Below are 27669 nucleotides of genomic sequence, written 5' to 3' on the forward strand. Positions count from 1 at the left end.
ACACGAAACGAACACAAATGCTGCCTTTATCCCACTGGATCCCGCTTTATCCCCACTACCTGTATGTCCTTTTTCCCCTGTAATTGACAGTTATACTGCTTCGATCCATTTATATCAAATGTTCCATAACCTAGAGAACCACAAGAGTATCTTTTGTAGAGGCACCACTTTTGACTATATGTGCTTTTTGAATTGGAGCTGATGTCTGTAAATGGTGCTGTCGCATGGGTTAACTTTCTTAATTGGTTGATTGTATGAACTCCGGAGGGCTTAAAACAAGGCACAGCTCAGGGACAAACTGATGGATCCGAGCTGAAGTTTGCAAGGACTTAAATACATTGCGCTGACCCCCTCGTCCCAAACGTCCTGTCTCGGAGGATGACAGGTTTATTTTAAGAAGGTTTATTCACTTACAGGTGGCAGGTTTACCCGCAGTGTGAACACACCACTGTGGTTTGGACCAAAGGAAACTCTCGGGGGTGCAGGTGTTAAAATGTTTAAAACAGATGTTGAAAGATTTTTGGAAATAAGTTTTCTCTAGTTCTGTATCCTCACTTCTCTCTCTTAAACCTCTTCTGATTTTTTTCTTCAATGACAACTTTTTCCATCCCTTATTCTTCAACTTACAGGTATTTTTCCTTCATTCCGCCCAAATCTATTCGCTCCAGACACACTTTCTCCTCCCACCTCTTCTCTGTCTTCTATAAGTCACGACATGGCAACCCACCATGATCTCATCTAATGTGTTTGTCAACTGCCGTTTTCAAGCCTCAAATCTGGTATTTGAGAACCCGAGGACAATCTGTCACCCAACTATATCGGGAACATAACTGCATCTCAGGCATGTACTGTATATCGAACCAGGCACAACCCAAAACATACCTATATTTAAGGCCTAATATCTAAGGAATTATATAATTATTTTCAGAAGGACCAACCGAACATTGATCAGAAAGAGTCAATTTGAGAATGACAATATAATGACCAAGGTAAAAAAAATATTGGCTTTGTAATTCATGAGAGAAGTTGATGCTTTTTGAATGGAAGCTGATTGGACCGAGGGTTTTAAGGAGCCAACCCCTAGTGGTGTTGGACTTTAAGGCACTTCTGTATTGGCTTCACTTTTCAGACCATATGGCCACTTTCATACACAGCCTTTGGTCCATGCTTACACACATCAGGGACAACCTCGATGTCCCTTAGCTTTGAATTTTGGGCATCATTACAGTTATCATCCACACATCCACACCCACCCACCCACACACACACACACACACACACACACACACACACACACACACACACACACACACACACACACACACACACACACACACACACACACACACACACACACACACACACACACACACACACACACAAACAACCTACACACACAAAATATACGTGAGGAGAATACGATATTTGTTTGTGACCAAACTATTCTTCAGGGTCAAAATGAGAGAAGGGCACAAAGACACAATGACACTGTCAAGTTTTAGCAAGCCAAAACATGCTTGGGCAGAATTGACATAGAAAAAAAGTCTATTGTAAAACAAAATAGTCAATCTGCAAGCAACCAAGGGGAAGACAGGGAGATGGAAAAAAATAGTACAGATAGAAACAGAAGAGTAGGACAAATTATCAGTAATGCTTCAATGTGCTGTAAAGCAACAGAATATATACATTATTTCAGGATATATGAGAGACCATTCTGGCCTCTATTTTGTTTTGTGCAATCAAAAAAAGAGAGAGAAGGGAGGGAAGGAAGAGTGATAAACACAGACTATTACCACTGTGGGGGTCATTTCCTCTGCTCTTCTGTGAAAGGAACCCCACAGACTCTGTGTGTGTGTGTGTGTGTGTGTGTGTGTGTGTGTGTGTGTGTGTGTGTGTGTGTGTGTGTGTGTGTGTGTGTGTGTGTGTGTGTGTGTGTGTGTGTGTGTGTGTGTGTGTGTGTGTGTGTGTGTGTGTGTGTGCGTGCGTGCGTGCATTTATGTGTGTTCTTGGATTATTTTCATTTTTCAGGGACAAATCTATTCTGGAGTTGTTGAAATATAGTACATACAATCCTTTTATAATATACTGGAAGTTGATAGTTTGGAAAAGCAGAAGTGTGAAATGGCAAAGCAAAAATCCTCAACAATTATATATATGAATGCTGTTAAAATGGAACATCATGTTGGAGACACAAACCCAAAAAGTGTTCACTGCTTTCATATTTTAAAACCAAAGACAGAGGTGAGATATCAGGAAACTGGAGCTTAGAGATGAATTAAGTTGGAGAGTTTTTCTAATCAAACTCAAATTGGCTGAAAGGTCAGAGTACATGTTGTGCTGTAGAAGTATTAAGATGAAACTGAACTGGTTAAGCAGCTGGGTTTAGGATTGTGCAAGATAGATCAAGTTTAAAAACATTTAGGATTTAAAATGACCATGAAAGCCACATAAAAAAATCATAATCTGACAAGTCTGTTGCAAATAATATGCGGCAGAGCTATTGATAATACAAACAGTGCTAAGATGATAACAAGTTAGTTTAACAGTGAAAAGAACAGAACAGCTTTTACAAGCAACACACTGAGCGAATCAAACCGAAGGTCAGAAATTAAACATCACTGCTACGTTAAATGATATGCTTAATGGTTTTTGAAACTGAACTGCCTTCAAATGGTGATGTGTTCACGATTTATAGTACTTGCTGGCTGTGATCACAAACGTGAAAGAATTATACAGCCAGTGGCTAAAAATCTTTGAACTGAACTGAACAGAAAGATTTTAATCAGCAAATTGATTTGTGATTTCCACATTACTGCTTCTTTGTATTTAAATAAAGATTCACCATTAACTGTTCAAAGTGAGGTTTGTGCTTTATCCAAAGTAACTATGACATTTTGGGGATGGTAAAATGCTTTTGAAAGTTTTTTTTGGAGTGGAGGCAGAAATCTTAGAGACAGATATCTCAAAACCTGAGCAAAAAAAAAGAAGATCTGTATGGCAAAGTCAAAGCAAAGATTGAGTTCAGGACATACAGTATGTTACCACCTGAAAGTGAAAGTGAAAGGTAAAATGATTTATTTGTGTGTGTATGTTTATGTGCTTTAGGATAAAGTGGGTGAAGTACTTTGTCTCCAGTTCGAGTGATGGGGCAGAGAAATGCGTATCAGAAGAGCACACACAAACTGATTCTGCATGCTCATAAAAACAAAAAACATCTAAATATCTGTCTCTGTCCCACATATACACACACATGCACATGCACACACTGCAATGAATGAAAATGTGTGTAACGAACTGAAGGGAATTCTCCATTTTTCTCTCTCCAGGGACGGACACAAAGAGAAACAGTGTCACGCTCCCAGAACTTCTCCCTCACTCTTCATTCACTTGCTGGCAGACAGCCCTCTCTTTCTATCCTTCCTCCCTCTTGCTGTGTCTTTAATCCCCAAGTGTGCCAACTGAGACTGCAGACATCTTGGCCCCATGTCTATGCAGTGTGTGTGTGTGTGTGTGTGTGTGTGTGTGTGTGTGTGTGTGTGTGTGTGTGTGTGTGTGTGTGTGTGTGTGTGTGTGTGTGTGTGTGTGTGTGTGTGTGTGTGTGTGTGTGTGTATCCCATGGAGACTCCCAGCACTCAAACAAAAGCTCTCCGTTAAGTAAGTTTGTGTTTACAAACGACTAAAACCGTCGAACACTTAACCTCACGACCTGCATCGTTCTCTCTTCTTTTGTGAATTGGAACCGATTCAACCATGAAAAACTTTCATCCGAAAACCTGTGTGTGTATTTGTGAGGAACGGATTCGAGTTTGAAGTATCAGCATGCGGTAGTCATCCAAAGGGGAACAGGCTCGTAGCATATTTGTATGATATAGCATGTGTGTGTGCATCAAAACTGAAATTTGTCAGCTCCACGTGAGCCGACTCATTAAAGTTGACATGAGTGCTTGTACCTCCATTGTGCAAATAAAAGCTATGCAACATTTGATTGTGTGAATACAGTGGGCATGAGTTAATTCCATTATAAAGGAAAGCTATTAAGACTGAGCAAGTACCTTCCACACACACAACACCGTTTGTGTTTAAATAGCTTATTAAAAGTTTATATCACATTTCTGAACCTTAGGTTCATGAATAACTGTCGTGAAAGGCATATTCTATTTGTCATATATCAGGTGTCAGTTATCGTCCTTGCCAATGATCCGATTTGCAATTCACATTTTTTCCAATTATCAAAATCAATACTTTGTCTGATCTGATGGCCAGTTAAATATAAAATGTGACTACTGCTTGTAATATTTCTCAAAGTCACAACGACAGCGTTATTGGATTGGATATGCATAACAAGTACATGTGAAGAGTCAGTGAACACATAAACATACACATTCAAATCATAATGATGTATGGTAATAATACCCAGTTTCATCTTTGTGGGGATGAGCATTATTCCACTGGACATGCCTGAAACTGTTATGTTTAGGCGATTTACAAGCACACTGGCACTAGTGAGGAATTTGTCAGATATTGCTTTGTCCCTTCCTCCAAAAAAAAAAAACGAAATACAGTTTCACCTTCTTTTAATGTCACAAGTTACAAAAAGAGTCTTGCATTTTCTTGCTGAAGTACTGTGTTTAAACTACTTAATATAACTGTACAGCCTATGCAGTGTAATATATTCAAAGATGGTTCTGCAGGAAATACTGTGGAATCATTAAATTGAACTTTTTGGCTGCCACCACAAGCAAATAGCTCTGAATGATGAAAAATGTAAATGCTATTTAGTGCGTGCACACACACACGTGCAGATAAATAGCATGTCGCTATATAGAGTGTGGACAGTGCATTACCCCAGTTCTGGTATTGAATGGAGCCCATTAGCAGTGTTAATCTATAGATCTAATCTTGATCATTAAATAGAGCACTGCTCCCATTCTGGCTGCCCTGTCATAAACTATGGCACATTTTCCTCATATAACCCACCATACAAAACTAAGGTCATTTTGTATCTGGTCTATTTCTTGTTGAATCTAATAAAACGAACAGAGTGGGGAGGGGGGATTTTTTTTTTTTTTTTTTAATTTTAATTTTTCTAAATGAGATAATAGTGGAGAGATTCTGTGAAAATGACAAACAGTATCAGTAACAACATTGAACATTTAAAAAGGTCGAGTCGACTGCTTTTGCAACTCTAAATAGAAAATGACAAACACAAAAACATTGATTTACCATGAATAAACATCACAAAATTACATCGTATAAAAATATATTATAATGGTAAGAATATTAACAATATGAAGAAATGATAATCAAAATTCCACACACACACACACACACACACACACACACACACACACACACACACACATGCATCTAAAAATCTCATTATATTTTACTTTTCAGTGCACTGATAGACACAGGCCTATAGGCAGGGAGGCAGAACTAAGCATAGAGTCAATAAGCCAAGATGACGGCCGTATGTGATTACAGCTAAATGATATCAGAGTTGTCAAGGAGTGAGAAATAAACAAATCATGAATAATTACTGTATGATCAAAATCAATAATGGGAAAAAAAAAAAAAAGAGAGAGCTGTAAGAGCTTTGATCCAAACCTCTGTGTGAAAATGATGCTTTTATGAAAAAATAATTGAGGTGGTGGAACAGTAATTACAGTCATCATAATCAACCATTGAGTTCATTTTTTGGTTTCAGATACTCTCAGCCTACAAACATATAGTAACGGCCTGGGTGACATGTTAGGTTAACTGTTCAAAATGTTAAGGTGTTCACGCTTGTTGTCGCTGTATTTAGATAAGCTGTGAGACCTGTCAGTCATTCCTGTACCTATGACGGTGAGCAGGGTGGGACAGCCACCTGTGATTGGCCAGGAACTATGGGGGGGATGGGTCCTGTTGATGATGAAGATGAGTCCTCTTGCTTGTTGTGAGAGTAGTTCAAGTGTGTGTGCGACGAAGACATGCTGTGTAGAGCTACCGGTAAGAATTAGCCGTGATGTTGCCGTTGGCTACGGCCCACAGTAGCCTGCGTATTGTTCCAAATAAAGTTCCAGAAAACCAAGTACCGCCTGGCAGCTTCCTTAAGCAGGGACGCTACAATATATTCAAAAAAACGATATAAGTAAAACTGCATACATACACCTATCTCAGAGACACACAACTATTAACACGTGCACAATCTCGCACAAGAACACAACTACACATTGAGCAAACCCTACGCTCCTGTTCTAATTACTGCATCCACTCACCACACGCTTCCTCTTACGCTAACACACTGAAACACTGTATCATGTCAGATCGTATTAAATCAGAGGAACAATAGGTAACATGAATCAATTCACAAGATTAATTGTCAGAGGCAGTAATCATTCCCACCCTCTCATTCATAAAAAAAAAGCACACTCACAATTTCGTGTTCCAAACAGTAATATCTCATTAGAGATTAATACACATCAGCTCTTGTAATTAGCCATCCCGCCCACACAATCACTGATAAAAGCCTGTGTTCTTGCCTCTTGTATGCTTGCAATAGTCTGTTGATACTGTATGTGTGTGTGTGTGTGTGTGTGTGTGTGTGTGTGTGTGTGCGTAGTAAAACATGTCTGCTTTATTCCCTCCTACAGCTTTTAATGCAGTTTCCTTTGGGATGTTAAAGGGAATTACTGCTTTGAATCAGTCCTGATTCCTGTGTGTGTGTGTGTGTGTGTTCTCCTATAGGCCTGTGCATTTATGCATGTGCGCATCAAAACATGTGTGTGTTCGTACTTTCCGAATCATAATCTGAGCTTTGAGGCAAATTTGTTTACACTATCACTTTGAAGGCGGCAGGAGCATAAGCAGACGTGAATACGCATGTGCTGGCATCTGTGATTGTATTGTGAAGTCTTTGAGAGTCATGTTATAATCTGTTTTTTAAGGCATCACTTTCTGACATCACTTTGAATATTTTGCATTCCTTTAGGGCAAATATAAATTAAATAATTTAGAGGAACAAAATGTGCCGCTATCACAAATAGATATGTGCCAAAGCTCAAGAAAATAAGCAGCCATTTAGAGCCACCACCACCTCAACACCAAACACCTTCATGATGGATGACAACAAGGCAGGAAAATAACTTCTTTGCCTTGAGGTTACCATTGCTGGCACATCCTAAAATTCATCAAACGCCTTCAGTGTTTCACCACTCATCAGTTAGGCCTCATCCTAACTGTCTTTTCTCCTTTAGCATTAAAAGTGAAATGTACTGTGTGTAAATGCAAAAGATGTATTTGAGTTAAGCAGTTAAACAGGACAGAAAAAGTGACGAATGCAACAGGTTTGTCAGACACATTAAAAAGTCGATAAGAGGCCGAATGATAGCAGCAACAGCTGGGGAGACAGATGCAGCTGCTATGAATTTTGATGGTAAGTCTTCCACCATAATCATTCAGAACCATACACATTATGTGCTGTTGGAAAATTGAAAACTTGACAGGCACTGCACAATAATTTGGGACATAGAAGTGGTCACATAGTTAGATAAGAAAATAAACTATGTACAAACTGTACCTCACTGTACAAAGAAACCAGGTCCAATGTAAAAAAAAAAAAAAAAAAAAAAATCTTATAAAAACGTTTAACTGCTCTTAATTTGAAAGCTCAAAGCTGTTGTGTCATCACTTTTATTTCCATCACTGCCACATTTGGATTATTTGTTGCTGCTGCTGCTGTCCATCAGTTAAGGCTGGACGTGGTTAACGGCTAGCTAAGTGGTGCTAATTAAGCTGGGGCCTTGCAATAATAGTTTCATGGAATGGCAAGTCATTCATCAGTACTGCTCTCACACAAAGAGAAGAGGAGGAAGGAAGAGTGTAGGGGAGGGACAGAGAATAAGAAATGGATGGGCAGATAGAGGTAGTGAAGAAGGACATCAAAAAGAGCACGAGACATAAGATGAAGAGAGAGAAGCTAAAGAGATCTGTATCCATATCCTGCAACATTACTTTCTGGTCAAATCCCTTTCCATTCACCCATGGCTAACACAGCTCCCAGTTGACTTTGTCTGACAACAACACATTCACAAACACACCCTGTATGTGTTGTATTCTATGTGGCAACATGGTGGATCTCACAACCAGTATTTTCCCTCTGAGCAATGTGTGTGAATATGTGTTTGCATTTGTTGTCTGGTTTGCATTTCACTCACTGCATAAACAAATGTGCATGTAGACACACATTCAGAAACACTTAGCAATCACACACACACAGAAAAAAAAAAAAAAAGCAAAGATATAACTGTTTTATGGTTTGACTTTATTTTACTGTAAGTTTTGTCGCCAGATCAGACTGTGGTCGGACTGAGCAGCTTCTAAACAGAAATGTGTGTAACTCTGATTATGAACAGGGCATCCAGGAGAGCAGGACTCAGTATTTTGGTGGTTGGATAAAGCTGGTAATTTAGATTTTGGTATTTGCTGAAATTAGTCTTTACGTTTTTTTTGGGCTTAACATTGACTCTTTAAATATTTTATTAAACACAGAAGTGCTGCTGCAGAACTTTGGTACATAAATACATTAAACAACCTTGTGTGGCTTTGGTAAACTGATTGAACAGATTAGTATATTGTGTCATGATTTTAGACAGTGATCAGTGTGTCATGTGGTGGTGTTGGAAAACGGACCCAAACGCAAACACACAGAACAGCGTGCAGGGTTGACTGTGTGACAGGTATGTACCACAGGGTTACAGGCAGACTGGCACACAGGTAGGACAGGTGAGATGATCGGACGGACTGACGCAGGTGGAGTGTAGGACCGGGGTTGATATACTGCCAGGTGGTGATTACTGGAAAGAGAACCAGCTGTGCCAGCTGAAAGAGGTGTGGTAGTGGGAGGTGACGGGAGGCGGCCAGTGGAATGAATCCACACCCTCCAGACACAGACCAGAACATGTAACACACGACAGACAAAAACAAACAGGGGAGAAGACAGGAAACATGAGGGAACGACAAACAGGGACTGGAGGCTACGGGCTTCAGGAGGGATACATGGAACACCGGGTGGATTCTCAGAGTCAGAGAGCTTGAGCTTGATGGCAATGGGGTTGATGACCTCCAAAACGGGGAATGGACCTCCGTGCGGAGGGGAATGTCCCGGTTGGAGAGCCAAACCTGTTGGCCAGGGCAGTAAACGGGGACGGGAGTGTGGCGAGGATCCACCAGGCGTTTGTTTTGGTGTGACGTACGAAGCAGGGCAGCCTGAGTGTTTCTCCACGTCTTTCGGCTGCAGCGAAGGTTGCATTGCACGGATGGGACTGCGTTCTCAGACTCCTGGCATGGAAACAGGGGGAGTTGGTAGCCTAGGGAGGCTTCAGAAGGTGACATTCCGGTGGCAGAGGAGGTGTGGCTATTGTGAACATACTCCGCCCACGCGAGTAGGGAGCTCCACGATAAAGGCTTTGACGCAGTGACACAACGGAAGATGGCCTCTAGCTCCTGATTCATCCGCTCAGTTTGTCCGTTGGACTGTGGGTGGAAGCCGGAGGAGGGGCTGGCCCTGAGGGCAAGACAGAACGCCTTTCAGACCTGCGAGGTGAACTGGGGGCCACGGTCCGAGACAATGTCCCCCTGGTATGCCATGGAGTTGGAACACATGGGTAGCAGGCAGACTGGCACACAGGGAGGACAGATGAGATGATCGGATGGACTTATGCATGTGGAGTGTAGGATCGGGGGTTGATATAATGCCAGGTGGTGATTACTGGAATGAGAACCAGCTGTGCCAGCTGAAAGCAGTGTGGTCGTGGGGCGAAGACAGAAAACATGAGGAAAAGGGTGATCGGGGAGACAGAGGGAACGACAAACAGGGACGGGCGGAGATCCTGACACAGCGTGTCATTTAGCATATTCTATTTTAAGTTAAAACTTCACATGTAGTTATAGTATTATCCCAAAATGTCATGTAAAAACAAGCACTGAGATACATCCATCATCATTATTTTCCCTTTGAAGATGTATCATTGACTAAATAACTATAATAAGCCACACTGTGTTTCTTTTTCAAGCTGTCAGTCTTAGAGTTTGTGTTTTTCTTAAACTATGATGATCTTAATTTGGAATACAAGCTTTGACTATGAGTTGCATCAGTATGTAAATTCAATTTGTGGTATTTTCTGCACTGGGGCCTGATTTTATTTTCCTTACCATACTTGTTAATTATGCTGTGCTGTTTTTGTACCATTACTTTTAGTGCAGAGTCACTGAATCACCACCCAGTTAGCATCTGCTATCTTTATTTTTTTAAGTGTGACATTTTTCTCACCACTGTGGGGTTTTATAGCTCACCCACGCTGATTATGTTTAATCTGTTTTTGTTATTTTCTATGCAACGACAAATTCACCCGAACTGTGTGCTGGGATCAAGCACTAATTGACTGCTGCATTAGCAACAAAATAAAAGCCAGGGTGTATTTACTCTGCTGCCACTGGTTTTACCCCGTTGACACAAACTACATACTCACACATAAAGGCAAACAGAACCAACCTACCAGGTTAATGGCAAGTTTAACATGACATGTGCATCAATTTCTTCCACAGCCACCTGTCAGCCCACCATGTGTGTGCCTTTGTTTACTACAGACATACAGTGTGTGTATTGAAGATAAAATGATGCTTGTAACACTTTAGCCTCAGTCTATAAATTCAAAACTCCTTCACACACACACACACACACATCTCGAAGGCGATAGGGTAGAGGTTGGAGTTCAAGGGTCAAACAGACAGTCAATAAGTCAACAGGCAATAAACAAGGCTTTTCCTTTACACTATATTGCAATTACTTTGTCTTCAGTATTCAATAATTTCTGAATCTGGATTCAAAGATGGCTTGTAAAAATCTGTATCAAAAGGAAAACAAGAATCAATCTAAGGGAGCCATCCAACCTTGTAAACTACAACGTATATATAATGCACATGGACCAGTGGGAAGAAATAAGTTTTGTGAGTAAGTATGGTTGTAAGTATTGTAAGTTGTATTATGATCAACATCAGCACCTGATTTACACACGTTTCTTTTAACCACTGGTACGTGCGCAACTGTGACTTCACCATGGGCCTGAAACTTGAGCAGAGAGCGCACATCAAATTTGGAATAAAATTGTTCCTAATCTGGCAAGTAGGGGTGGTGGGAAGTGATGACTGTGTTATTGTGGGCAATAAACTCCCATTATCAAGGCGCCGTGAGCAGACATGCCATGTCGATTGACAACCCAAGTGCCATTGCATCACATTTTAGATTGTTTGTGCCAAATGTTTTTCCTCAAAACGACACAGCAGACCTCAGTGTTGACAGTCTGACCCTGGGGAATGAATTCATGGTGCACAATACAGCGAATGTCAAAGTAAACCCACCGGGTTGCGCTCCTAACCTGAAGCACCTTCTTCAGTCTTGGACAGTGACAATATGCCCCTGTTGAAACATGAATGTCATTTAAAACACCTCGCCCGGCTCATTGCTTTATTATTTTCTGAAGCATTTCAAGGGTCTCTGTTGCCAATCTTCTCAGTTTGTCACCAAATTTGATGTCAGCGCTCAGCTAAAGTTTCAGGCCCGTGATGAAATGCTCAAGTACCAGTGTTCACAAAACTCATGAAACTCAGGTGCTGATGTCGATCAAGCAACCGGACATGGAATACTTAATCACAAAAATAACAGCTTCCGTCTGCTCCATGCATGTTACTGTGGTGCGTTCATGCGCAACAGGAACAGTCTCAAAACTTTTTGATCACACCTCGTAAAATCCCACCCATCTACTGCGAATGATATATAAATTCGATTTTTGTTTTTTCATCACAAAAATTACCTTGCATTGACTTTATCTTTTAATTAGCTGACAGTTCTTACTTCATAGGAGCTGTCACTGTAAAAAACAACAACCAAGCTCTCAAATTAACAAATGTAGGGCACAAACATTGTTATGGCTTTGAAGCAGAAAAATCAAAGACCCTTTCACACATTTTATGCACCCACAAATACTCTGTACACAGAGAATAAACTAACCAGCTGCTGGATGACAGAGGAAGCTGTTGGAAAAAATAAAAGGAGTAGAGATATGAGAGCTCCAGTCCTACCTCTCTGCTGTGGAGGAGGCCTTTCTCTGACACATCACTGCCAACGAACTGCTTCCTGGTGCCATTTCCTGTTTGATCTCCCACGCGACGAGGTTGCTGGGTTTCACAGCCAGGAAGTTGATGCCTGACTGGAACCACACCCTGGAGAGAAGAAAGACAAAAGAGAGAGGAAAAGAGAAAGTGATGTTAACCTGAAGTTCACACACACCCATTATAAACAAAAGAGGAGAGAAAGCCGAGTTGTCACAGTGACAGTTAAGAGGGGAATTTGCTTAAAATTGAAATCTGCTTTGCCTGGAATTTCCCTGCCCTCGATTTTCTCACTGATTTTCTTTAATCTCTGATATGTGCCATTCGCTCTTTGTATAAAACGTCTTCTAAAATTGATCCACGCAGCACGGTGCCACCTCCCACGGTATGTTTTGGTGAGAGAAGATAAAGGAGTGACAGGAGAAAGTTAACATTTCGAGCAGAATAATTGCTGGGTGCAGGAGGAATCAAATGTATCCTGAGGTGAATATTATATCTAATACATAAAATGCAATTGTTTTGATAAGAAAAGAAAAAGAATGACCAATTTTATAGTGATATGATATGTTTCTGTTTTTATTTCCTACACCATCTTCCTCTCAACAGCACGCATTTCTCCACTTTGTTTTTTTCTCAAATATTTAGCCTTCTCACGTTCGGCCTATCTTCACTTCATATTTATTTTCCTCTTCCTCAGTTATTGTGTCTCATTCTCTCCCTTCACCATTTTTTTTTCTCAGTCCTGTCTTCCTTGTTACCCCACTTCCTTCTGTTTCATCCAGATTTTCCTTTAATCTGGATGATTTCCTCCCTTCCTTTCCTTCCCATCTTCCCTATTCCTCCCCTCCTTCTTTCCCAGATGTCCTCCTCTCTCCTCCTTCGTCATTCCCTCGCTGCTCTCTCTTTTATTTTCCCTACCTCTTTCATCTCCTCTCTTTTTTCCTCACCTCCTCTTCAAGACTCTTTTCTGCCTTTCATCCATACCTCTGTGGTTTCCCTTCCTTCCTTCCCTACACACCTTGCTCCATCCCTCCGTCTGCCCCTCCTCAATCCTTCCAACTCAAGGCATACTATAGTTAATCTCTTTATTTTCTTTCAATCCCTCTTTCCCTCTCTCTCTAATCCGTCCCGGTGTGTTTTGTTCTATTCATCACCTTGATGAGACCCTCCCTCAGTTTATTAACACACTTTATGGGCACACACAAGCTTGTTTACTCCTTCTCTTATTAACATGCATACAATAGTCTCTGGCAAACAACAAATACCAACACATTCTATAACAAAGTTTTTCCTCTACACACAGAAGAGAAAAAAAACCTGCTAATGCTCTTTGTCTGCTTTCTCATTATTACTTTCTTGTGTTTGTCTTGCTTCATGTCTTGCCAAAAACATCCTGCAAATATGTCATGCTTGTCCCTTGACAAGCTCTGTACATATGTTTGTGAGTGTGTATGTATATATGCACCTGTGTATGTGTTCATAACAATCATAACAAACAAACAAGGGCCTTTTTTTAGCACAGAGGAAAGATCCTCTTGTGAAAACTTGAAAACCTACTTTTTATTCTGCTTCACTCTGAAGTAATTTTTCTTGGTTTATGGAAAATAAAATGTTCCCTGGTTGACCATTTTGTGTGTTATGTGCTACAGGAGAAATCAGGGAAAATGAAGTGTGTGAAGTTGGAAAAAAAAACCACACTGATTTTCAAGAAATTTTTATTTTTAGGTCCAGCGTGCCAAACCAATTTCATACCACGTCATACAACTGTTAATCCACTAGAGGACACCTTGTCAGTGTCACATTTTGCCTCGCCTAAGCGTGAAAACCAAAAACCATGAGGTTAATATTAAGGAAATATCATGTTTTGGGTTAAACATGACATGAACGCACTTTGGTTAGGGTTCTGCACAAAAACTATTGGTGAGGGTTCAGGAAAGATCATAGTTTGGGTTAAGATAAGGAACTTAACATAAGTAACGTTATGCACATCATGTAAGCTACTTAATGTACATTCCATAAATTAAATATGTTTCGTTGTGTAAGTAACTTCCTTACGATGAAAGAAATGCACATAGACTTTTGCTTTCTCACAGACTCAGACACCAGTCATCCATGTGAAAGTTCTGCATTTGTCCAATCAGCCCCAAATTACTCCCTACAAGGACTTTGTCATTCTTTGAACTTCGTCACACGACCTCCTTCTTCGACAGTCATTCGCGCAACTACTTTTCACGCCTCAGTGAGGCAAAATGTGACACTGACAGATTATCCTCCTGTGCACTGATGGGTGTATTACATGTTTTGGCATGATACCGGGCGGGCTATGCATATGTTTCCCAGTAAAATACAGCGTGAGTGTATTCATGTGCTTACAGAAGCGAAGCATAAAATAACGGCCGGTCCCCTAAAAACTCCTCTTTTATAATTCAACAGCTGAATGTTGCAGGAGGTTCATAAAACCTCCCTGGCATTGTTCTGCTTTCTCTGTCTCTGTGTTTGGATTCCTCTCTCTCCTTACCATCTCTCTCTCTCTCTCTCCTATTCACGATCTGTCCTCCTCAACCAACACAGATCTTAAGATAATCCACTTCAAAGGGAAGACACTGCAGCTGTACTGGTACAGCAAAGCAAAGCAGTGAGTTAGGAGAAAGAAAATAAAACAAACAGGGGATATAATGTGAATGACAGACTGACAGGAATGGAATATGAGGAGACAGAAATGTATACTTGAACATCAGCTAAGAAAAAGTCATTGCAGAGATGCCAAGGTTGTTGCAAAGACAAATCATAAATAAAACATTCTGGAAAAATAAATTAATACAAATAAAAACTCATGTGAGAGCACATACCTAAGGCTTTTAGTAATATTATGTTAAGTTATCATGTAATGTCAAATAATTAACTTTCTTGAGCACTGCAATAAAATCATAACAGCGAGGTGTAAAAAATACAACCCATATCAGCCTGAAGCGACCACTATTAAAGAAAGTAGAAGAATTACACACAATCATTTCAGACTGATTTTGAATGATTATTATGAACATTTCATCTAAAGAGTGACAACATATGTTCTGTGCAAGGACAAGTTCTTAAAATAAGTTTAGATTTTAGAGATCAGTGCTATTTTACAAAAGCAGAATAAAGAAATTCAGGATAACAGAGTAAAGCCAGACTTGACTGAGCCCAGTCAGTGTGTCCTGGCTTCATGGTGATTTCAAAACAGCCATGGTGAAATGGAGAAGCGACGTGCCACACACTATTCTACCAGTGAGCAACAGCTCTTAATGGAAATGTATGAGAAGGTAGAGGACAAAATTATGTAAAAAAAAAAAAAAAAAAATGCAACACTGCTGCTTTAATTAAAGAGGGTGAAAAAGTGTGGCAGACAATAGCGTTTCACCCATAAGCCATCCTCAGGGTTAGCCATACACTGGAAAATAACAGGCTATGTAGAAACAAAGGGGGACAACATGTCCAATCGTTGCTGAAAACGCGTTTGTTTGCCTACAGTAAAACAATATTGCATACTGCTCTGCGAGTGCTGGTTTTCTCGAAAAATATTTACCAACCATTGATCGCAACTGAAACTGTCACAATTCTATACTTCAAGGAGGTATTTACTCAGATTGTACACCTTAATGCTTTGAAAGTGAGCAGTGGAAGTTTATGTTACTTCTTGTAGTCATGTGAGGGGTCATTTCAATTAACTCTATTTATTGAAAAAGGGGTCGGACATTGTGAAGAACCTCAAGACTTTTAGGTGTAGGTTGTTATTAGGGTTTTATTTGGCAAGTAAGTGAATATTGGGGTAAGTCATCAGGAAATGAAGTAGAAAGAGGAGAAAACACCACTCAAAGCTGGGTGGCATTAATAATCTGCAGCATTATTGTATTTCTTATTAACTAATTTCAGCGCCCCTCCTGCAGTAAACAATCTCACATCCTGGTAAATGCATGTACTGCAAATCAAAAACCAAGTCAGTTGAGTCAGAAGGGAACAGAATGGGGTGTGTATGTGTGTGTGTGTGTGTGTGTGTGTGTGTGTGTGTGTGTGTGTGTGGGGGGGGGGTCAGTTGTTGTCCCATGGTGACTCTGTCAGGTCTTTGGTCTATGTGTGTGTGTGTGTGTGTGTGTGTGTGTGTGTGTGTGTGTGTGTGTGTGTGTGTGTGTGTGTGTGTGTGTGTGTGTGTGTGTGTGTGTGTGTGTGTGTGTGTGTGTGTGTGTGTGTGTGTGTGTGTCAATAAGCAGGATGATGCAGGGCTGCATCCCTAAGCTGCTTCTGTCAGATCTGTGTACAGCAACAGAGCCTGACAAGTGTCTTTGTCTCCTTCTTTCTCTGTCTGACTGTTTCTTAGGTAATGCAGGAAGACGAGCAAAACTTCTTTCTGTCCTGCTCCATTGTGCCCTATTCACCTCCCCCTGTATTCATTATATTTGTTATACTTTTCATGACAGCTGCCCTGTCTTTAATCTGGATGACTGATCTGTAACAGTCTGTCTGATAAAGGAACAGGCCTCTACAGCTCTTATGTATAAGTATTGGTTGTCTCTTTCACTAGTTTTCTGTAATAAAACAACTTTATTTACACAATGACACATTAACTTAGCCTTATTCTTGCCCTGTTCCCCGGGTGACACTCATACATTACACACATTCACAGCTACGGCCGGCTCCTGTTGGTCATTGAGTAGCTCACGGAGCATTACGATTGATTTTCTTTTTCTGTTTTCTGGAGCAGTGCCTTGTTTATAGCCACTTCAATATTAGTTTTCCAAGTGGAAAAATAAACAGTAAGTGCAGCGGAAAGGCAAAGGGGGCATCGAGCCAAAGAAACCTACATTGTGTATAAAGTTTTCTTTTGCTTCCTTGAATCACAATTTTTAAATGCAAACTGTGTTCCTGTTAGTGTGATGATGTCTCTTTTTCTTTTTTAGAGGTTTTTTTTAATGAACTGTTGCATTTTGTCTCTTTCTCCAAGAGATATTTTGAGAATTCAGGTTTGTCTCCATCTTCAGCTGCTGGTTGATGATGGTGAGAGAAACTACATAAGTACGCCAAACAATTCTGATTTGGGAATCAAGTCTCATGGCCTCAATTTAAGGAAGAATAATCCTACTTATGTACAACTTTTTAAAAACTATCTGCAATTTGCCTCAGGGCCGGTTCAGACTAACGACGAGATGGTATAAAACTTGCAACAACTCATAATTCACCAGTCTGAAACATTCTGAAACCCGCCAGTTTAGACCAAAGCAACTAGATGTGATGGCTTAATGTCTCCACAGCAATGATTCTCTGTGCTATAATTTTAACTGCCGGCTTTTCGGCTTTTTTGTAGTTTGGTATAATCTGTAGACAATAAACAGAGGAAAGGGATAGTGAGTTACTTATTTTTAGTCATTGAGTAAACAACAACAAAAAAAAGAGAGGGTCGAGAATTTGAAGGCACCCGTGGGTGTTTCAACAGAACATCTGAACTTGAGATAGGAGATCTTCCATGTTCTGTAAAGTTTCCCCCTCTTTTTTCCAAATCAATTCCATTGTGGAGTTGGAGTCCCCTCTAATAAACAGACAAAAACTATCATGCCTAACTATTGTGCCTTACATTGTAAAACTGCCTACTTGATTCACTGAGTCACCATCAGCTGGTCTGAGTCGAGGTGAGACGGTCCAATTCACACTCCAGCAGTTCCATCTCGTCGCAAATCTTTGGTCTGAAGTGGGTTTTATACTGTGTTGATTAACAAGGACATCAATATTTACCATAGCAGCAGAGGCTTCCCCTTTCCCCTCTAAAGCTGCTACAAGTTATGTTGTCTAAAGAGAAAAGTTAAATGGAGAGGAGGAGAGAGAGGCATGTGAGTGATGTGATGCTTATTTATAGCTTTAGCCTTTCCGCTGAGGACCACTGACCCAGGAAACCAAACATGTGCACGGACAGGATAACAAATTGTTCTGCTGAAATGGAGAACCACTTAACTCCAACTAATTCCCTTTACACCTAATCCTATCCTTTAAATACAATTTCCACAACGTTAACCTGTTAAAAACCTTGAAGGCAAAAAGAAGAGAGCACATCTGCTATTATCTGCTACACACACACACATATATACACCTAATCATGCACACACCCGCACACTATCTCTCCATTCCACAGAAGCAGAATCGGCACTTGACACAAGGTCATGCAGACATGAGTCACGTGAGTAAATCACTGCAGCGGGAGCTGTTGACACTGAGTTTCCTTGAAAAGTACCTGATGATAGAATTACACTCAGCAGAGAGAGAAAAAGAGAGATGGGGGAGGGAGGGTGAACGGCGTGAGGAAGACCGGAAGCGAAACTAAAAACAGACGCCAAATTCAAACCCGACTTGAGGCCTCAGATGTTTCTGAGGAGTTCAACTGTTCAATGCTTTTTGTGCAAACTTCACTGTGTTCGGTTGAGATTTCAGCATTACAGGTCCTGGGTTGTTGAGAGGTAAACAGGCTGAGCATTTAGCGGGCAGACCAATAACATGTCCCTCATTAGTCCCCTCAGTTTATCTGTTCACAATCCAAACCCTGCGGAAGTGACTATGTGCACTTCGCTGAAGCTTTCCAGATTTTCCGAGCCCGTTTTGTTCTTGACCGTCTACAGTTTCATGTTGTCGTTCTGGAGGAAAGTGTCAGGGAAACGCCTAAAATGTAAACGGTGTTCCTCTCAACACAACAGCAGCAGACCCAAAGCCATATGCTATGTGTCAAAAAAAAGTTGCAGTAGCAGATGTGTCCAAGAGACAATACTAAAGGAAGATATTGTCTGTCCAAAGTTGTTGTTCGAACAGATGCTGAGAGGAACACGTTGGGTAGATACGAGTAAGAGGCACTGAAGTCGTCCAACTTCATGCGTTTATCTCATCCTGCATCCAAACTGAACCAACATGTCCAACAACTTTTGTGAAAGTAAAGCAGCATAGTACGAAATATTAAAACTGTTTTCACTCAACAAAACAGTTACTTCTGTTTGTACCTTGTTTGGTACCTTGCGATGGCCCCATGGGCATCTACCAGGGCTCATGTGTGCTGTGCTGTTAAAACGTGTTGCTCCATCAAGAGGTAGCAACATCTCTCTGTAACGGAATTTCAGTGAGGAAACATATGATTTCTCGTGGAAAATATTATTCACGACAAAAAGGTTCACCGGGATCGTCCACTATTTAAATGATTACACTCGTTCACAATTCGTGATTTAAACAAAGAACATTGGCAAAGATAATTACAATGACAGAAAGTCAAGAGCAGACAGATGTTCAACTGAATTCAACACACCCCTTGCATATTCCTCAACACAGTCTGGAGAAGCTGTCTTCATTGGACATGAGAGGCATTTAAATGAGTCAACTGTCAAATCATTAAAATGTGTTTTCTGCCTTTCCTGCTTTTTGAAAGGCAGCGGCAAGACAATCTGTTTTTGTGATTCTGAGAATGAATAGATGCAGGGTACTTTTTCTTACATGTGACAAGCTGTCAGCAAAATGACAAGTTGGGAATGTGTGCATTCAAATTTCATGTACTTTTTTTTTTTTTTAAGCTTTTTACACATTTTGAAATGCACATTGTTTTATTTGTGTTTAATTGTATGCATTTTATCTGTTCTTATGCATTTGCTTCCTTTTCTATTTCTAAATGTTCCCTTATATCTGCTTTTATGTGAAACACTGCATGTAATTTTCTTGCTGTAAAGCACTTTCAGCTGCATCTTTGGCATGAAAGATGCTATACAAAATGTATAATTATTATTATTAAAATGCTGATTAAAGGACACTGTACCATAGGTCTTTTGTGCAAGCAGCTATGTTTTAAACAAGTGGAAACCTACTGTGATATCACCCAGTGGTTTGTAAATTGCCATTTTGAAGCCTTCGCATTTTGGCTGTCATCATCTTGTTTTTTTGGAACCAGAAGTGACCATATTTGGACGAGCTGGTCGATCTGACACTACATCTGACCACCTATAGCAGAAACCTGACTGCACCCAAGGCCACGCCCTCCCAGCAAGACACACCCCCAAATACATAACCTTTTGAGGCCTTATATCTAATTAATTATTGGATCATTTCCAGATTGACCACCAGAAAACTAATAGGAGAGAAGGCATTAGGCAAATGAGAGCATTATGAAAAATCTATTGACTTTATATTTAATGAGTGTATTTGAATGGGACTCTATGCAGCCAGAGGTTTTTTTTGACCCGATCCCCAGTGTCCCTCAGTAGTATTGCACTTTATGGAACTTCTGCATAGGTTTCACTTTTCAGACCCGGAAGCTATGTCCATTTTTACATACAGTCTATGCTTTTAAAGTTAAGCAGCCTCATGTGGTCATACAAATAAAGACAATCTGGTATTGCGGAGAAGTGACAGGTGATGTTCAGATAAAATTTTGCTTGATAAAACAAGGCAGGGTGGGCGGAGGGGTTGATGCAACAATGGACAAGGGAACTAGAGATTGCCGTTTACTTCCTGCTTCGGGACATTTTCTTTTTTTCTTTTTTTGAATCGCTTACTTTTGCCATTAGTATGATGGTTGTCATAACTTGAAGGAAGTTCCAACTTTAACACACAACACAGTTTGAGTCAGAATTTTAAAACAAACCATTATCTTTTTCCTATCCCTAAACAAGTGTTTTTTTGTGCTAAAGCCAACCTGGGGCTAATTTAGGAAACACTCCTGTGGATTGTATTTGAGGATAATAACCAATATGGTCACATCGTTTGGAAAACTTGTAAGCACGAGGCAACTTGTAATATAACAAATAACTTTTTCAAAATACATAAAGCAATTACAATTATTTCAAATTTCAGTGGGCTCATTACTCAATACTTTTGACCCTCACGTACAGTAAATAGCAATGGGCAGCTGCAGATTAGTGACCGATAGTGCATTTTATTTATTATTATCAAATTTCCAGAAAAGGACATTGGGAGTGGGTCAGTTAAGTGGAGGTAGCGAGGAACACAGGGTCATCCGGTAAGGCCCTGACTAGATGGGTCTGGTCTCGCAAGTGCAACCAACTTGGTGTTCAATGACACAGCCTCCACCAGGGGAGGTATGCAGATGCTGACGGGGCCCACATGAGGCCCAGGCGAGGGATAAAGTATTGATTCTACCAGAAACGGCTGCGATGGGTTCAGGCTCCGAACACGGGGAACAGAGCTGATCCCAGAGGTAAACTTAAACCGACTGACCACCAACTAACACCTTAACTGTGCCCCGCTGAAAGGGAACAATACAAGAGACTTTTGGCTGTCCAGGGCAGGAAGGCAGCCAGGAAGACAACACTAAAATAATAGAGCTATGTGGTCACTAATAAAAAAAAAAACTTCAACTTCTTTAATGTCAATCCACTATATAACATATAGATGGAACGCACAACTGTTTCTTACAGTCCCACGGTGTGCAAATAAAAAGACAAAACAAGAAAAGCACAATCATGCAACAACAACAAAAAAAAACAATAAAACAGACAACGTAGTACAAAATAGGTCCCCACTGCAAATGTTCAGAGTCCATGGGGCAAAGGGGAGAGAGGGGAGAGAGGGGAGAGAAAGGAGAGAGGGGAGCGAGTCCAGCATCCCGACAGCCTCATGGGCGAAGCTGTACAGAGGCTGCGGTACGTCCTCCCAGAAGGCTGCGTGAGGGATGGGTTGAGTCTCCCATGATGCTGACTGCTTTGCGGGTAAGGCGGATGCTGTAGATGACCACGAGGGAGGGCAGTGCGGAACCAATGATCTCACCAGCTGCCTTCACTATGTGCTGCAAGATCCCGCGGTTGGAGGCGGTGCAGCTGTGCTTTATTCCTGTCCTTGTTGGGACTCAGGTGGGGGATGCACACCGCAACCACCAGAATGGCTGTTAATTCCCTCAGCAGGTATAACGGTCGGCATTTTCGAACATAAACTCCACCAGCGGTGAACAGTGTCTGCAAACAACCACAGCATCCCGACATCAACCATCATCAATGCAAACAAAGACTCCGCCACCGTGAGGCGCTGTCCGCCCGGTGGCATGTTAGCCGGTCAACATCAATGGTATAGTCCGGGATGTTGTCGTCCAGTCATGTCTCAGTGAACACGCAACCACAGCATTCTCTCATGTCCCGCCTGGTAGACCTCAAAAGACATATGTGATCCATTTGGTTGTCTAAGGGGCGTACACGTGCGAGGAGAATGGCTGGGCTAGCCGGCTTGTAGGGGCTCGCTGCCAGCCTAGACCGAATGCCTCCTCGCTTACCCCTTTTTTTGCTTCCCTCCACACTGCGTCCTCTTCGGGTGGGGAGCAGCAGTTGAGGCCGTTGGAATGGTGGACGGGCGAAGCAGTCTTAGGATGTGAAGCTCCTCTGTGTGGTTCCCAAGATGTAATAAGTCTTATATCTGTCCAGCAGAAAGTGACGACTGTACTGTTGTCTTGACAAACACGACAATCTTTTACATGCACACGACAGAGATACACAGTTAAACACCGTAATATCAGGACACAGAGGGGCCGCTGCAGCTGAAACGCGTCGGCATGTTGGTTGCCTTGACAACCTGTCTGAACTGAAACCGATTTAACCATAATGCATGTTACTTTCCAGAGTAACTAATTACTTTTTGTTTGCAGTAAATTGGGAAAGTAATTTAATTAATTTTGAAATTAGTAACTTGTAACAGTTAATCAACACTGAGTTACATAAATTAAAGGCTATTTTCTTTTACCAATTTTTTTTTATTCCTTGCCATGTTGGCAGTTTAAGAGTCATAGTTTTGTGCTTCACTAAAACTTTGAATGTAAACATTTCTTTAAGTCAGAGTGCTGGGCAGATTGGAGTTCAAGACTGAACAGGTGGGGGTGTTTTTGAAGACATGGTGAGACAGATGGGGAGCTGCAAGTTTGGAAGTTTTTAATCAACATTTTTTTTTTTTTTGAATTTGAAAGATTGATGTATACAAGCTCTGTTGGTCGCAGGTCAAATGTGTCTTTCTGGGGGAACATCTGTTATGTACTCAGAATTTTTTACTCATCTTTCACTTTACATTTCACTTCCTTTCTCATTCTTACCTTCTAAAGGCATTTCGTTCCCTTCTTCTTTCCTGTGGCCTCTCTTCCTTTGCTGTCCTTTCACCCTGTCTGTCTCACTGCCTGCTCTTACGTTGGCTTTTTCTTTTTTTTTTTTAAACCTTTGCCCCCTGTCACTCTCATCTATCTTCCTTCCTGTATGTTATTCTCTGACACCCTCATTTCTGGTACAATTTCCTCACAAACAACAAAACAAAAAAAAACAACTCTGCTGTCTGTTCAAATGCTTAATTGGCAGCATGTTTGTGTTTACCTAGCAAGAAAAATTAGCGACCATGTTAACTGAATCTCTTGTCTTTGTGGTGCAAAGGCTGAATGACAATATCAGTGTTGCATAACAAAGCCTGTGACTTTGACACAGGAGACCATTGTTTCCTTCTCATTTGCTGTCAATTTCCTCTCCCCTTTACAAAGTAATTATTTCCCCCAAGCCAAGGGCAAACCTGTACGAGAGAGGTAGCAGCTCAGTAAATGCTTATATTGCTTCTTTTTGGAAGGAAATACAAAGACAAATAGGTCAATCACATCAGAAAACTTACATTTTGGGAAGCAATGGGTGCATTTCCATCCACCTTTTGTCAGGATCCCTGTCTTTTCTCCTTTCTATGTTGTTCCCTTTCTGTGTTCCCCCTCATTTCCCTGCTCGTTGTCCTTTGTCCTAATCTGGCCACCGGCATTCACCAACCTTGCCTGCTGGCCTGCTACTGCTCAGCAGTAACCCTGGTGGCCACACTGCAAACAGGATTCCCGGCTGAATTCCCCCCCAAGAGGACTGAGCCACTGACTCACCGCTGCCCTGCAGCTTTCTGCTCCGTCAACGCAACTGGGTAGCCTTAACCAGGATCTGGACTGTTCAGACATTCTGTCCGTCCAACCCTGGACATTAACCACACTACAACCTGTTTTTTTCAATAAACCTGGTTTTATCATTCAACTGTGTGTTCTGCTTTGGGGTCAGTTTCCTGATCTACCGTAACACCTTTTTTCATGCATGTTTTCAACTTTGCATCAATGAATTTGAATGAATGTAACGGATAGTTTTTTTGTTGTTGTTGTTGTTGTTTAGTTAAAAGCAAAATGTCACAAAGTAGAACAGAAACAAATTAAGCTAATAAATCATGATACACCAACTTCACTAGATGATACGCTGTTGGTGTCACGTTTTGCAAAAAGTAAGGTATCTTGGGTTTAGACGCCGAAAACAACGTGGTTAGGAAAAGATCATGATTTGGATTGAAATATGTAATTTTACAAAAGTAAAAGTACGTATGTCATGTAAGTTATTTAACATACATTGTGTAGGTGGAATACATTATGTTAAGTACACAACTTCCTTAACTCACTTTTTAAGTGACTTAAGGCCTTTTTGTTCGTTACCTCCTTCTTCGACCCTGGTCATACATGCGTGTACTTTTCCTGCTTAAGTGAAGCCAAATGTGACACTGACATGATATCCTCCATTGGACTGATGAGTGTATTAGATTATTTGGTGTGATACCAGGCTGGACATACATGAAGCTTATACTACATGGGAGAATCAACATTGATGTAGACAAAATGTAAAACGTGGAAAACCAATATGAAGACTATAACCCCCTTTATTAAATTAATAAAAGAAAGAAACAGAAAAAAACAATGTCATAGATGCACTGAACTAATATTTGCATATACAAGTATACATGTATGCAGCAGTCGTCGATGGAGAAAACTAAATTATTTCAGCATTATTTTCATTTCTTAATATTCTAGAAATTTGATCAAAGTTTATGCTGAATTTGGATGAACACCCCCCCCCCCCCACCACCACCACCACCACACACACACACATTACACCAATGCTTTCTCTTGGCCTGTCTCTCCTCACAAACACTATCCCTCTCTCCCTGAGCAGCTGGCTCCCAGTTATATAAGTTGACTGCAAAATGACTATTGTGTAATAATGATGATAGCTGCTGGAAAACAGGAAAAGGGGACGTGTGTGTGTATGTAGGTGTTCGTCTGCATGTGATTGATTCGGCATATATGAACAACGTCCATTACATGCTTTCTTGCTCAATGTATTAGTGCTTATACATGCCTGTGTGCACATATGTTGGCTTCCACTCGTGTGTTAATTATGCATGAATGAGGAAAATGCCATCGGTTGCCTTCTGCTCGAGACCTGGCCTTTGTTTTACAGTACAGGCCTCAGCACCAGGAGCTCATTATAGACTCTCTTATTCATACCTCCATCCTACAGCTGTCCTGCACGGTAGAGATATGAAATTACGGCAGCAAGATCCTTAAAAAGCAAAATCGGGTCGATTAAATGTTCAAAACAAAGAAGTCATTGACATAAAGCTGTGAATGTGGAGTGTAGGTATAGTTGGATGTATCTCATAAATGCTTACATTTTATATACTGTAATTTCAGTCTGAGTCACCACACTTTGTCCAGCCTGCATTAGTGCTGCTGGTACAGTAATTCATTTCAAAACGTTAACATCGAAGAAACACCAACTTCTTTGTCGTCAAAAGAAACCTTTCTCTCGGTGGATGATGCCAAGTGCAGCAGCAGTTCAGTGTGCATGCAGTAACGCGTGGGACTTTTACAACTGCTACCGCTGTACATGTTTTTTTATTTTTTTATGCAGGACATCGATAATGTAATCTGCAGGGTTTGATGTTTGGATACTGGATTCCTTTCAAATAAAAAAAAAAAACACCTCACACATGGAATCAAACCGCCCACTCTACTTCCCACCACACATGGGATTAGAACGACATATTTTTCTGTAAACAAAGACACAGACAATAGTGGTGGGTTGCTGGCTCCTGGAGTAGCTTTGAGCTAGTCCTCTGGGCTGCTGTCCCAGATTAGCAGTGAAGCAACCAGCGACTCAAGCGGAGATCACTTTCAGCAGGCAGAGACTGCAACGCTAAAGAAGGACTTCTAGCATTAGATCAAAATGAAGGGGAAGGCCTCACAATGGTGTGTTATTCTTCCATAATGAATATGTTTTAGATTGTTTGTTGCTTGTTTGTTTGTTTTCCACTATTGCAGGATGATTTGTATTTATATTTTGTAACGAGGGGCAGGGCAGCTTCTGCTGAAGATGAAACAGATCCCTCTATGTTTCTATTTATAGTGAACATGTGAGAGTACGTTAAACATCCATTGTTTGATAATATTTTTTTGAAAAAGACCTCAGAGAAACCAACTAATAATTCATGAATTAACATGAATCAAGAAGGTAATTATGTAATTTGGAGTCTGATTTGCTTCTTCTATTGTTCCCTGAAACTAACACTTAACAAAAGTCCTATTCCACACAACACACTTTTTATTATCCAGACTCGCGTGACTTGGGAAATGTGGCTATCAACAGTTGGTTGAGGCCTTGTTACGTGGCCAGTTAAACTACAAATAAGAGATGATGGAGGAAAGCAGGTGGGTGCACTGACCGGACCAGAGGACAGAGGAGAGGGGGATGCAGTTTTAGCAGTTTGGCAGCAACACCCAAAGACCTGTGAGGCCCTGGAGTAACATTCATAAAGATTCTTAGTTCGAAGAGTTTCTCATTGTGACAAAACTCCAAGAAAGTTCTTCATATTATGACGTTTTCTAAGAATTCCCCCTTAAAGTTAAGAGATCTTTGTAAAGATAAAAGTTATTCACAAAGCATTATCCTATCGAATGACGGGAGCTCTGCAGAACCTTGACTGTTCTGAAAAAAATATAAAATGATTAAGTGCTAAAATGTAAAGGTGGTGAAATCACCCTCAAAATAGCCTAGGGTTCATCGGGTTAGGTCAAAGTCTTTTCCTCAGACCATATAAAATGAAAATGACCCCAGAGGGAGATGACAGTGACAGGTCTCCATTGCAATGGAAACCCAGTACTGAATCCCAGAACACCAGACAAGACCGCACAGTTGCTATCAAGAAGAACTTTAGGGAGTCACAAACATCGCTAATGAACAAGAGACCAATTTTTGTGGAAACAGGGCTATCGCAAAGGAGACAATATGGACCACATGCGGCTGAGAACTGCTTACTCAACACAGTAATAAAGCTACAAGCAGCTCATTTGGATGAAAAGATAAAAAGTTAGGAGCCCAAGACTTCAACCTCTCATTTATTATGAATGGAAAAGTTCCAAAAGTAACTCATCCCTTTTAAGTGAGGGGCTGGCGCTGAAAGGCTAATCACTGTAGGAAAGCTTGTGAGTGTGTGAGTGTGTGTGTGAATGTGTGTGTCAGTTAGTGTGTGTGTAAACTGATTGGTATTTATTAATTAAAGCATCCCATTACAGTTAAATCCAACAAATCTCTCACACACACACACACACACATCCACTATAATTCACTATTGACTGGCTCAGCAGCATTTACACATTTAAATAGGTAAAATACACAAACTTACACACACACACACACACAC

At 40.8% G+C, this 27669-nt stretch overlaps 1 protein-coding gene across 1 annotated transcript in view; it reads right to left on the reverse strand.

The window, feature by feature from the left end:
* Window positions 1-27669, reverse strand: part of LOC138625563 (transmembrane protein 132D) — a 273192-nt gene that overhangs the window by 116024 nt on the left and 129499 nt on the right. Inside the window, exon 4 of the mRNA XM_069706563.1 lies at window positions 12121-12261. Within this exon, the coding sequence (XP_069562664.1) occupies window positions 12121-12261 (141 nt within the window). The remainder of the gene's footprint in view (window positions 1-12120; window positions 12262-27669) is intronic.

This window comes from Brachyistius frenatus, unplaced genomic scaffold (assembly GCF_029030835.1).
Source record: "Brachyistius frenatus isolate BFR_SWC_R1_liver_20210118 unplaced genomic scaffold, ASM2903083v1 Contig_63, whole genome shotgun sequence".
NCBI classification, from domain to species: Eukaryota; Metazoa; Chordata; class Actinopteri; family Embiotocidae; genus Brachyistius; species Brachyistius frenatus.